At 43.6% G+C, this 12,623-nt stretch overlaps 1 protein-coding gene across 1 annotated transcript; it reads left to right on the top strand.

Annotated features, from left to right (window-relative positions):
* The first annotated feature begins 8,563 nt into the window (after positions 1–8,563).
* Positions 8,564–9,757, top strand: LOC101785753 (transcription repressor OFP13). Its single transcript, XM_004961878.3, has one exon. It carries the CDS (start codon positions 8,748–8,750, stop codon positions 9,525–9,527), a length of 780 nt encoding a protein of 259 aa, XP_004961935.1. The 5' UTR covers positions 8,564–8,747; the 3' UTR covers positions 9,528–9,757.
* Positions 9,758–12,623: the final 2,866 nt, after the last annotated feature.

Raw genomic sequence — 12,623 nt, 5'->3', positions numbered from 1 at the left:
CACAATTTAAAGTATTAGGGATGTTGTTGGTTTGTTAGCAATTGCTTCTACTCCCGACAGTCACCTCGGGGGTAGTTTGTGCACTTGAATCGTTTTGTAGGCATGGTGAAGTGCTTTCATGAAAGAAAAAGAGAAGAAACCAAAGGACAATAAAGAGGACAAGGGTGAAAAACCATCAAGACAAACTCTGGATGTGGAGAACCATGATTTCAAGGATCACAAGATGTGCATCTTCTTCATTCATTCCTAACACAAATGCTACACGTGGGGGAGAACTTGCTAGACAATAATAAAAATGCCGCGTAGAGTACAATGATCACGATCGCCACAAGCTACTTATTTTTCTTCTTCCATGCTAAGCACAATGCTTAAACATGGGGGAAGCTGCGCTACACTTCATTGCAAGCATCGATGTCTGTGTAAATTCTTCCTCAACCTTCTCTTTGTACATTTCTTTCTAAATGCATATGCATATAAGCCTTCAATCATAAATTCGATGCAACCTTTGTATATCTCTCCCTATAATAACATGGCTACTAGGAGTACAACCTAGTTTTATTTTCAATAAATCATGATCACCATCACCTTGAGGTCCCCACGATGATAATAGTTTTTGGTATAATCATGCTTATGGAAAAATGATGAAGGTTGCCGCTTTATTTTACCTGTACAATAAAATGTTGCATATGACTTGACTAATTGCTCTCTATTTAATGAACCTTATCACATTAACTACTGGCTCTTTTAACTATGGAGGTTAAATGACTAAATTCTAGACCTACAAATTCTATGTTGCTCTTTAATTTAAGTTTTTAGATAACCTGATAACTTGATTTATTTATTTTAAATTAATTCATATGCTATCTACATTTGTGAATCTCTTGCAAAGTTCTACCTACCAGAGCCTATATACATGCATGATCTTTCATGATGAAACCTTTAGATTGCAAACTTATATTTTGATGAGTTGGATTAATATTGATTTCTGTTGTATGAGACTTAGAAGCTAGCCATCTCTTTTGTGTAAACATTTTTCTTGCTAGCCTTTCTATCCATGCATTGTGAGTTTCGACACTAGAAATTTCACAAACCTCGCTGGGCATCCAAACTAAATAAATTTTTTTTATTTTTGTGACTACCTCCTTGATCACAACCTATTGAGTATGGAAAAAATATTTCAACAAAAATTCATAAGATTAATCAATACCTTTTCAAGAAAATCAAGACCTGGAGGCATTCACGGAGAATAAAAAGTGAAGAAAATAAAAGCCAGAAGAGGCTAGGCCGATCGGCCTGGACACCCTCAGGCTAATCAGCCTGAGGTGTTCCCCCCTCCATTCCCACTAAAATTTGGCGTGGGAGTCCCTCTAGAGGAATAAAATAATTTTTTGTAGAAGATCGTGGATTTTAGTACTTACCTCAGCAATTTATCTTTCTTTCTCTTTCATGCTTGAGGACAAGCATCGTCTAAGTATTGGGAAGAGTCATCACTTATCTCCGAATACTGCTGACTAAAGTACTATGTTGCAAGAAGTTCTGGGGAGAAAAAGAAAAAATGAGAAAAAAAGAAGAAAGAAAAGAAAAAGGAATGAAAAAGAAAAGAAAAAAATAATAAAGGAGAAAAGGAATAAAATGCTCCTGAGTTCTTTGAGCCTCATTAAAGTTCCCAGTGCTCTCAAGGTTAAGATTGATCCATACTTATTTTCCTACCATGTGCAATCCGACAACGAGGACTTCATTTGTGCCTCGGGATCATTCATTTGCCACATGCACATATCCACTTATCTAAATGTGTGTTTCATCTCTCTCCCTCTCCAACATTTATTTTCCATGATCTTTTTGACAAGTCTCAATAATCTCAATAGATCTCTCTCTTAGTTTGACAATATTTTAGATATAATATTTTGCTAGGATTGTTTCTACCTACCAAGCTCCACATAAGCCTTCCACTTTCATATATGAGTAGAATATGTTGAAAATAATCTAGTATATCCTTGAGTGACTTGAAGAGATGAGTGTTTTAATGAACTTTTGCAAGAGAATTTCACTTATGCTGGATTTGCATCTTTTTGAAAAAACTCTTCATGATGGAACAAGGTAAAGGTCTGAAGTTGACTTAAGTTTAATAGTATTGTATTTATTTTATTGTGGCATGTTCTTTATTGCTAGTCTATCTTCCATGATGAAAATTAGCCGGTCACAACTTGAAGCTTAATGCTAAATACTCGAGATAGCAATGTGTCTTGTTATGCATGACTGAGTGCAGGGATAACATCGGAGGGCAATGTTGATTTCTTGATTAAGCAAGTAACTTGGACTTGAGGACGAGCAAGGTTTAAGCATGGGGGAATTGTTGACGCTCATTATCTACGTATTTTTTAGTACCATTTAAGTGTTGTTTTCATACATATTCTTATATTAATGCCCAACGCCCAGGCTGCCCAGGGGGCCATAGCCGCCTCCCTTGACACCCAGGCCGGCATGGCCTAGGGCGCCGCCCAGGTGCCAATGCCCTAGCACACCTAGGTAGTTGTCGCCGCCTGCCAGGGACGGCGGTCCTCGCCACAGGAATCGGCGGGTGGAAGGGGTCCGGCAACCGGAGGCTATAGTGAGCATGTGTTGACGCTCGTTATCTACTCACATTTAGTACCATTTATGCGGTGTTTTCATACATATTCTTATACTAACCCGCCACTTCTTGAAATAACTCCATTTTCGCATTTGTATTGTATTTTGAAGAACATTCTGTTTCACAGGAAATTGGACTATATTGGAGCATAATTGGATAAGTACCTGTACAAGCAACAACCCAGAGAAAGACGAAGGCCAGCGGACCCAAAATGGGCCTAGGCCGATCGGCCTATAGAGGCCTAGGCCGAAAGGCCTAGGGTCCTTTAGGCCCGATCATGCTCATTCTTGGCGAGCAGTCCTCCAAGAAGACTTAGGGGCTATGTTTCACAAGATATGTCAAGTTCACTTCAGGATCAAAGATGGAAGCAACCAGGACTTTGGAAAGATATCAAGATCCAACCTTATCCTAGGGCTATCGATGAGCTAGGCCGACATGCATACAAAAATAAGGTTCCCAAACATCATGGGAGACTTGACGACGAAGGAGGGCACGAGACGATGAAAGAAAGGCTTTGGCCGATCGGCCTGGACCCCCCTAGGCCGATCGACTGGGGTGTTCCTTCGCCCGATTACCTCCAGTTTCTGCCACGCGCTCTCCAAACTATAAATACCCCAAAAATTCACCGATCCTTGAGATCCATCCACCAGAACTTGACAAAACAAAAGGCATACACCAAAGGAAGCTGATGGCCGCTACAACTCTTCGGAGTTATCTAGGAGATGGCTTAGACCGACTCTAGCTACCATGGCCTCCCTATGCGGTTGTGCCATGTTGGAGTTCAGGAGAGCTAGTATTAGATCATCGATGGTATGTACTCGAAGGTGATGATCTAAATACATCTATTATATAAGAAATGTTGTTCATGTCATCCGATCTATTAGCGACTCGTTATCTCCTCCTATGCTTTCTACCTATCATGAATATGCTTGTCCCTTAGTCTAATGCTAGTTTAGACTACATAGCATGCTTTATGTAGTCATGGTGCTTAGATCTAGTATGTCAATCCTTCATGATAAGTAGATATGTTCACCTGTATTCGTGTCCTTAAACTGCCTACGCCGATAAGGGGGATAGTGACGGGTTCTGCTTCCGTGTAGGGTGGGGGTTTTCAGGAGGTTCAACCGGAGGTAGTAGTAGTTGAAAGATTATTTTGGATGAGATGCATGATGTGCTTGCTCATTGGTTAGAACTACAACTAGAAGATGATAGGCTCTTTCTACCCTTGGTGTTGTTATATCATATATATCTGTGGATGTGATCTATACTTATTCATGATCTTTACAACAAATTTACCTTCTTATGCAATCAATGCTTCATGTTAGGACTAATCCATTAGATTAGATGGAAATCCCTAATCAATTCGCTGCCAATTTACGAATTGATAAACCTTGGATGGAATACTCTTAGGCCCCGTTTGGGATGAAGGAATTGGAATCTATTTAATGGAGTAGGCTAATTTATGTTGGAATGTGGCATTCCACAACTTTCCAAAGTTTAGATATAAGCCTATCTTAAATTCATGGGGTGGAAGATGGAAATTGATTCTATAGATTATGGTTATTAGAATGGAATTCAATTCTTATAGCACGCTCTTAGACTCGCTTCTCTATAGTAGAAGTGCAGCATATAAGTATCTCTCCCATATCACCAACTATAATATACAACTATATTCCACATACAATTATATGAGCTTAATTAATTTGTGTCTAAATTATAATTATTAGGATGGAATTCAATTCCAATGATCCAAACGGGGCCTTAAGGAAAAGCTATGATGATCCGCGCGCTTGCAGTTCGCAACTTGGTGTGTTAACTACCGTCAACATCATCTTTTTGGGTGGCGTGGGCGGAGGTAAAAATCGAACTAGATGGGCCTTCGTTTTGCCCTCTTGTGTCCTACTTCATCCCCAAGTCTTCTTAGATACTCAAGAGTCTTATTTTCACTTGCATATGGTCCTGGCACGTCAGTAGCTTCGGGATGAGATTGATCTTCAATAACTTTCCAAATCTCCGCTTTATCTTCTTTGATTCATCTTTGATCCCGAAGTCATCCTTACCATATCTTCACAAACTTAGCCCTTAAGTCATCTCGGATGATTACTTGCCAAAGATGAGCGTCAGGGGGCACTAGAGGATCCTAGGTTGATCGGCCTGGGCTCCTCTGGGCTGATCGGCCTAAGCCCTTCCTTGGCCTATTAGCCCTTCGTCTGGTTCGATGATCGTTTAGTGCTTTATCCAAAAATATACTTTTAGATCCAATTCCCTGCAAAAACAGAATATCCTCCAAAATATGTTGTAGATGTGAAAATGAAAGGTTTATTAGGTATGATCATTAGTTTAGGTATTAAATTCATGTTATTATTGAAGATAAATAGGGGTAAAAGTGTGTCAATAACGAGCGTCAACAATGGCGAGGAAGCGCAGCGTGCTGCGTGCTTGGGCGGCTAGCGCGACGTGGTAGCAGATAGGGGTGGACGAGAGAGAACGGTGGGTGGCTGGTTGCAGTGGGCCCTGCTGTGACAACAGGGTAAAATCATCTTTTCACAAGATATTTAACGATAATAGGATGGAAACCGTTATATAATGGATGAAATTTAAATCCGGTGTCAAATAGGCAAGGATAAATTTTTGAGGGCTAAGAATTAGTAATGTAAAATAAGGAATTCTCTCATGGGTAAATGGAGACTTAATCGTGTGTAATGGGCTTAATCGTGTTGAGTAATAGCTGGGCCTAACTGATGGGCTTAAATCATGCTGGATAGTAGCTGGGCCTAGCTGAAGAATAGGTTGGGCTTCGGACGTTAGCAGTGTTGCAAAAGAAACCAGAAACATGTTACGTTGATTCCCGGGGAAGGAAGGAGATATTTTTATTTTTATTGTATTCTTTTTTAAAACAATTGCCTGATTCAAATTTGGCAAAAATATACCACTGTTTCCAGTCGAGTTAGCTATACTTAAACACATCTGATGATTTGGTGATATTTAAATATAGCCAAGTGAATTGGCCATAAGTTTCATGGCCATGTTGCGGCACGAGCTAGGATGCTGCATCGTCATCTCAATATATCTTGTCAACTGAGTTGTCAGGAGATATTTTTTGCTGATCCAGTAGGCTATAAAATATTTCAAGCTAACTCAATATCTGCGACATATTTCTAGCCATGCAATAGGTGAGAGAAGGATATACACCATATAGTGTTACATATTCTCAAACAAAGATAAATACTCACAGCAATAGCTGGAAACCAATAATTCTAGCTGAATAGGCGAATCTAATAACACCAATCATTTTATTCTCAATGTCCAGATAGTAGAAAGCAACTTAATGCTTATTACCAACATGGAACCATAGGCCAAATAATCAAATTGACAAAACATCTTTGAAAAAGGAACCAAAGCTAATATTCACAACAATAGATGAAAACAAATGATTCCTGGAAAATAGAGAATTCATAATTTTACTTTCCTTGTCGATGTTAAAATAGAAAGCTATTTAGTGTTCCCACACGAAACCATATGCGAAGGTTATGAAGATATAGTAAAGGACAAACAATTATATTGATGAAACATCTTCAAAAAAAGAAACAAAGGCTAATTGCAATTAGAAGTTTTGTTTTGGTAATGTCTTACATGCATTTCTTATGATGTCATGAAGCTATATCACTATGAAAGGTACCACCATCCCTAATAAAACATTCCGCAAGGCAATTGGCAAATGATTTCAAACAGTATAACGACATGCAATTTATTGTAGGGAGCTAGAGCCTATGCAGGTGCAAGATACATTCCTTTATTGCTAACTGATATGATAACATATTTATCCTTCGGATTCTTGTTGGCCCATTAGTGTTTGGCACCCACCACTCACAACAATCTAAAATAGGAGAAAAGGAAATATTTAAAATTTTTGATTAAGCTTCAAAGGCTGGACATAATATGCAACAAGCTACTAGTACATGAATGACGAATTACCACGCAAACCTCCTCGCCAACCTCATTGACCTCAAACAAGTTCCCATGTTAGCTAGTATGGCTAGTCTACTAGCTATCATTTGGGCTGCCCTGATGGTCAGCTTTAGCAATCACATCCATTATGATGTACAGTTCGGTTTCTATTTTGATCATTACACAATCACATGCAATTAAAATTTTTGAGTCAATTTTCATTAATTTTCCACTAGCATGCTCTCATATATATGTCAAAACTACTAAAATACATGCATGGACACAAAATTGCTATCCCAATTATATAAAGAGCTTTGTTACAATGCTTTTAAAATATAAGTGGTACTTGCAGGTACTTTCCTTTCTTACCCTTCTTACAAAAAAGAATTAAATAGATTTACACATAATTAAAAGAGCATCATAGTAATTTCTCACTATTTTTGTACTTGGTCCCACCAAATTGGTACTTTTTATACTTCATGGTACTTCCTTTATTTCCACCATTCGATTTTACCAAATGGATGACTATCATTTTTCTCAAACACTCTAAAATTTCTCTTATATAAATAGATTTCTAACTAGTTTTTGAGAACTAAGCAATTGACATGATGGATCCTGTTTGAAATATATGGCATGAATTTCATAGAGAACTTCATGAATAGCATTACAGTTCCATAATTACAACATAAAATCCATGAGAATTAAATTAGATAAATCCATGTTGACCAGCTCAATCACAAACATGCATACTATAAACTTTTTAACATGCACCATTTATGATAAAAAGAGAGTAAACAAGTGTGAAATGTTCCATTAAAGTGCACACAGATCTAGGGCAAGTGTCATTGATGTAATATATGATGGCTCATGCGTTGCTTGGAAAGTGTGAATATATGATTCATTAAACTTGAAATGCTTATATTTCACCGTTACATTTAATATTTTTTATCTGTTTGCATCATTATAATCCTTACATTTTTATCAACAAATATGATCCATATTACAAATATTTTGATGTAACTTTATATAGATACAAATTTTGTACAATAGAGAAATGCCAGACTTAGTCTAATAAAACGCTCAATTGTTTTCATAAAATTGACTGCCCAAGAACATGAGAAGACATTTACTTAATCGACTTGGATTTTCACCCACCTTTCCATGCATTTTCACTATTCACACGTACATTCTATCTCTCCAACATCAATACTAATATTCTACTTATTGTCTCAGTTTTATATGCAAAGTTTTTATAAAAAGTGGTAAGCATGTTTTTAAAATGTAGAAGTTAGTTTTATTGTACTCCTATGGATTTCTTATAACAAAGTTGCTTCAAAATTGAATATCATCGAAATACTCAAGGGTGGTCTTATTTTGAAGCTATTCTTGTAAGGAATGCAAATTTGAGATCATGTTTTAATTTGAAGTTAGTTTGCAAACTGCGTTGTTTTCAAAGAACATATCTTTGCATATGCTGGTGTCATTTTGTTTCTTTTACCTTAGAAAGAAACCATTCAGACTCTAGTGGACTCAATGAAGTCAAAGTCGGTTGTTTTGCATTAGATTCAGGATTGCAAGACCGACGCACAGGATGATAATGCTAACATTTGTGGGCTTGAAAAAAATATTTTTTTCATATAATTTTTGTTAGTGTTTATAAATATTTTAAATAGCCGGCTATAGCCTCCGCTATCTTCCGCTATAGCTGATTGAGGAGAGTACCACTATTTACTCCTTTGTACAATTTAGCTGCTATTTCTCCAACGCTAAATGTCTTAGCCCACTATTTAAAATATTACCTTTTATAACCTTGTTGCTTATAGACCATTTCACCTCAAATTAGAGGTTATCGTACACTTAAGCGGCTAGCGATAGGATAACAGTCGCACCGTGGTCATCCACCGCGCGACGAGCAATAATATTTTTGGTTGCGAGCATAGGAAATTAATTTGGACCCCACAAAGGCACACAACATCGATCATAGGAAATTAATATGGACCCCGTTGATGAAGGACTAACAGCATCGATCTTCAACCAAATAAACCCCGGCCTCCTCGCCCTCTGGTTTGAAAACTAGCGCGTCCCCCGGACCTCTTCTCCCACGGGCCACGGCCTGCTCCTATTCGCACCGCTGCTGCACACATCGCTGTTCATATCAAATCCGACATCAATGGTGAAGGGGCTACCCTTCAGCTCCCTGTTCTACACCACTAACTCGGCCCAGGACACGCCGCCGCCGTCACCACCACCAGCCGCCCCACCGGCATGGATGTGGCCCTCCTGCAAGCACCCAAGAACCCAGTCCTTCCGGACCCCGTCCGCCGCCGCCAAGACCATCGCGTCCCTCTTCCTGGACTCCGGCGAGTCGTCCTTCGCCAACTCCTCCGCGCGCACGACGCACCGCGTCGTCTGCGCGTCCGACGACAGCCCGTCCACCGAGTCCGAGCCCTCCGCGGCCGACGACATGGCCGACGCTATCGTCCGCGGCCTTCGCTCCGACGACCGCCTCCTCTTCGAGCCGCAGGCGCCCTCAAGCTCCATCCTCGAGAGGAAGCCGCCCGGTCCCGCCACGCGTCGGGCCACCGCTGCCGCCGGCCACGCCGAGGACGCGTCGTCCTCGTCCTTCGGCGACGGCGTGGCCGTGGCGTTCGACTCCGCCGACCCGTACCGCGACTTCCGGGCGTCCATGGAGGAGATGGTGTCCGCGCACGGCGTGGGCGACTGGGAGTGGCTGGAGAGGATGCTGGCGTGGTACCTCGGCGCCAACGGCAGGGACACCCACCCCGCCATCGTCACCGCGTTCGTCGACCTCGTCGTCTCCATGGCGGCCTCCGCCTCCGCCTGCACTTGCAGCTCGTCCTCCCGCGTATCTTCCTTCACGCTCGCCCGTAGCGAGCCGGGCGAGAGCAGCAGCGCCGGCGGCGGCCATTTCTCCTTCGGCCTCAGGTAAATCAGACCAGCCGCCGGCCGCCTCGGCCGGCCTCATCATCGCAGCAGATTTTCGTCATCATGCATGTACTCATGTGCCAGCAAACGTGTCTGTGCGTGTGCGAGTTAATTTTCTTTTCTTTTCTTTTCTTTTATGTGTGTGAGAGAAGTGTAGTGGTAGCTGATCCAGATTGATGGAAGTTAACTGTCATATTAGCCCATGATTAAGGGAGTGTCACCTGATAAACTTTAGTACCTGTCACGTCGGATGTTTGATACTAATTATGAGTATTAAATATAGTCTAATTACAAAACTAATTGCACAGATGGAGTCTAATTCGCGAGACGAATCTATTAAGTCTAATTAGTCCATAATTTGACAATGTGGTGCTACAATAACCATTTGCTAATGATGGATTAATTAGCCTTAATAGATTCGTCTCGAATTAAACTCCATCTATGCAATTAGTTTTGTAATTAGCTCATGTTTAGTCCTCCTAATTAGCATCCGAACATCCGATGTGACCCTGCTAAAATTTAGCACCTCGTATCGAAACATGCCCTAAGTCATGGATCATGCCGAAACTAGCTTGCTGGTCCACAGTTTGTAGCTTTCTTGTCCACTTGCGGTGCCCCTGATCGATCGATCGATCACTAGCTGGCGAGCTAAGTGCAGTGAAAAACGTTACCTGCAGCTGCTGCTGCTGATGAGGAAAACTACCCGTACGTGCAACTTGGGCTTGGCGACCCAACACCTAACACGGACGACAGCGTTGCCACCGGAGAAGAATATACACACCCTATCGCGCGCAAGAGCTAGAGCGAGAGCTATCCAAGTTTGGATCTTGCCCAGAACATTTTTGCGCCCTCATCGATCCGGGACGTAGTGCGCCACGCACATGAAGTCATGAAGCCCGCGCGGGGACCCGGCCGGCCGGCGAACGAGCTGAGCGCCGCGCGCAGTCCGTGATCCGTGTGGGATCGGGACGAACAGTGGGGGGCGCCGGCCGGGAGCTAGCGATTTTGGCCGCCGGGCGGCCATGGGCACGGTGGTATCGTGGTGCCATGCAGGAGCCTGGTCCCCGTGGTGCACGTGCCGCCGAGATCGATCGGCGTCGCGTAAGAACAGACGCGCAGGCGCAGCAGGGGGGTAGGGCGGTCGACGTTGATGCGACAGCGAGGCCGCGCAGCCCCAGCCAGCGCCGCTCGGCGCACGGCCGCCCAGTTGGAGTCCGCCGGCCACAGGTGGTGCTCGTCGCGATCCGGCTGCGGAGGCGTTGTTGGCCCGTGACGACGGGGCTTAGGCGGGAGGTCACTGCTGATATAGCTCTACTAATCCGATGTGTTTGGATGGCACCGCGGCAGCAAGGGCCAATCAGTTCGCCGCTAACCTTTGGCTTATGCTACACGCCTACACCCATGGACGAGGACCACCAGCCGGCGATCGGGCCGAGCCTGTGGTGGTAACCGTTGCAGTCTTGCAGACCGCCAGCGTTTCCAGGCGAAGATATCAGTTTTAACGGCCGGTAGCTCGTGTGGACGCTGCTCCTCTCCTCTCCTCTCTGCTCGGGGCAGAGCAGGGCTGCGGCCCACAGCGTGGCAGCTGGCCTGTTTTGTTCCGGCGCTCTTAAATAGTTTGAGAGCTCGATCTCGTTTGGAAATGGCGGCACCACATCCACCACCGCAGCGTGGCACCAAAGAATCTTTTGGCACGCGCGAGCCCGTGGACCATACGCGGCATGCACTTGGTGGGCCCACCTTGTTCGTGTGTAGTGTATCTCCAGTGCTACTTCAGTGGCAGGGTAGGGAGTACAGTATAGGGACGTTGCAACTGAAGTACTGAACCTCTGCAGTGCTGCACGTTAGTAGACGCTATGGCGTCCACCGTCAAAAGAAACAGGTGTGCATAGACCGCCGGCCGGCGCACACATACAACGACCGGCCAGTGCGTACGGGCGGCGCATATCATGTCGTGTCCCGCGCACCGGAGGTCCCGTCCAGCGCTCGGCGGAGGCTGCTGATCGAGGGAGCCGGTGGTCAGGCTGCAAATAGCAATAATACTAACACTGTGCTCTGCACGTGTTCTCGTTTCGATTGTCCGGTGATGTTTGCTCCTCGGAGATGGGGTGAAGTCCGTCTCCTGCCCGTGCTCGCAAAGTCATGAAAGACCTACTCGCACGATCCAAGATTATACATATAATTGACATCGGCTAAGCCGTGTAGCTTACATACGTCAACAAACGCATAAAGAGCCTGTTTGGTTTGGACCCTGGTAAAGCCGGGGCTACAGGCATCCAATTTTGATTTGAAGGCCGGCCAGGGTAGCAACCAAACAACTTGGAAGCTTCTTATTAGTTCATCAGGAATTTCAAGCTTCGTGTGTAAGCACACTTGATCGTAGTTCACATCTTAAAGACAAGGGTGCAATGGTAGCAAGGAGCGCGCTGTCATGAATAACTAAATCCAAAGGAGGAGGCTATGACATTGCCAAGTACGTGGAGCTTGACTGGGTGGCGAGAGAACAAAACCTCGGTGCTGCATCAAGCGGTAAAATTAGGAGACAAGTACACTAGTAGAGAATTGGGCTTTAATCCCGGTTGGTAGGGTGCAAATATCCCGAAAATCCATCCGGGATAAACTAACCGGGACAAGAGGGGGGTCTTTTATCCCGGGTCACTCAACCAGGATAAAAGACCCCTTTTTATCCCGGTTGGTAATACCAACCGTACACTAGTAGAGAATTGGGCTTTAGTCCCGGTTGGTAGGGTGCAAATATCCCGAAAATTCATCCAGGATAAACCAACCGGGACAAAAGGGGGGTCTTTTATCCCGGGAATTTTCACGCGAAATATGCGCGTGCGCGGTTCGTGGGATTCGAACCCACAACCTCCAGCCTCACGCATAGCTTCCTTGCCATCCCACCTACACACCACATCTAACTATGTAGGGGATGCTATCCTTTTGTATTAACTCGTGGGGGACCCTTTTATCCCGGTTGGAAACACCAACCGGGATAAAAGACCCCCTTTTATCCCGGTTGGTATTACAGACCTCCGTAGAAAATTCTGTAAGCCTTTTATTCCCCGTTGGTGTAATCAACAGGGATAAAAGGGAGGGG

This window comes from Setaria italica, chromosome III (genome assembly GCF_000263155.2).
Source record: "Setaria italica strain Yugu1 chromosome III, Setaria_italica_v2.0, whole genome shotgun sequence".
Taxonomy (NCBI): Eukaryota; Viridiplantae; Streptophyta; class Magnoliopsida; order Poales; family Poaceae; genus Setaria; species Setaria italica.
The sequence above is the reverse complement of the archived record's forward strand: the minus strand, read 5'-3'. Positions and strand labels throughout refer to the sequence as shown.

Excerpts from the sequence above, each read along its gene's own strand:
- LOC101785753 (XM_004961878.3), top strand. The coding sequence starts at position 8,748 with ATGGTGAAGGGGCTACCCTTCAGCTCCCTGTTCTACACCACTAACTCG.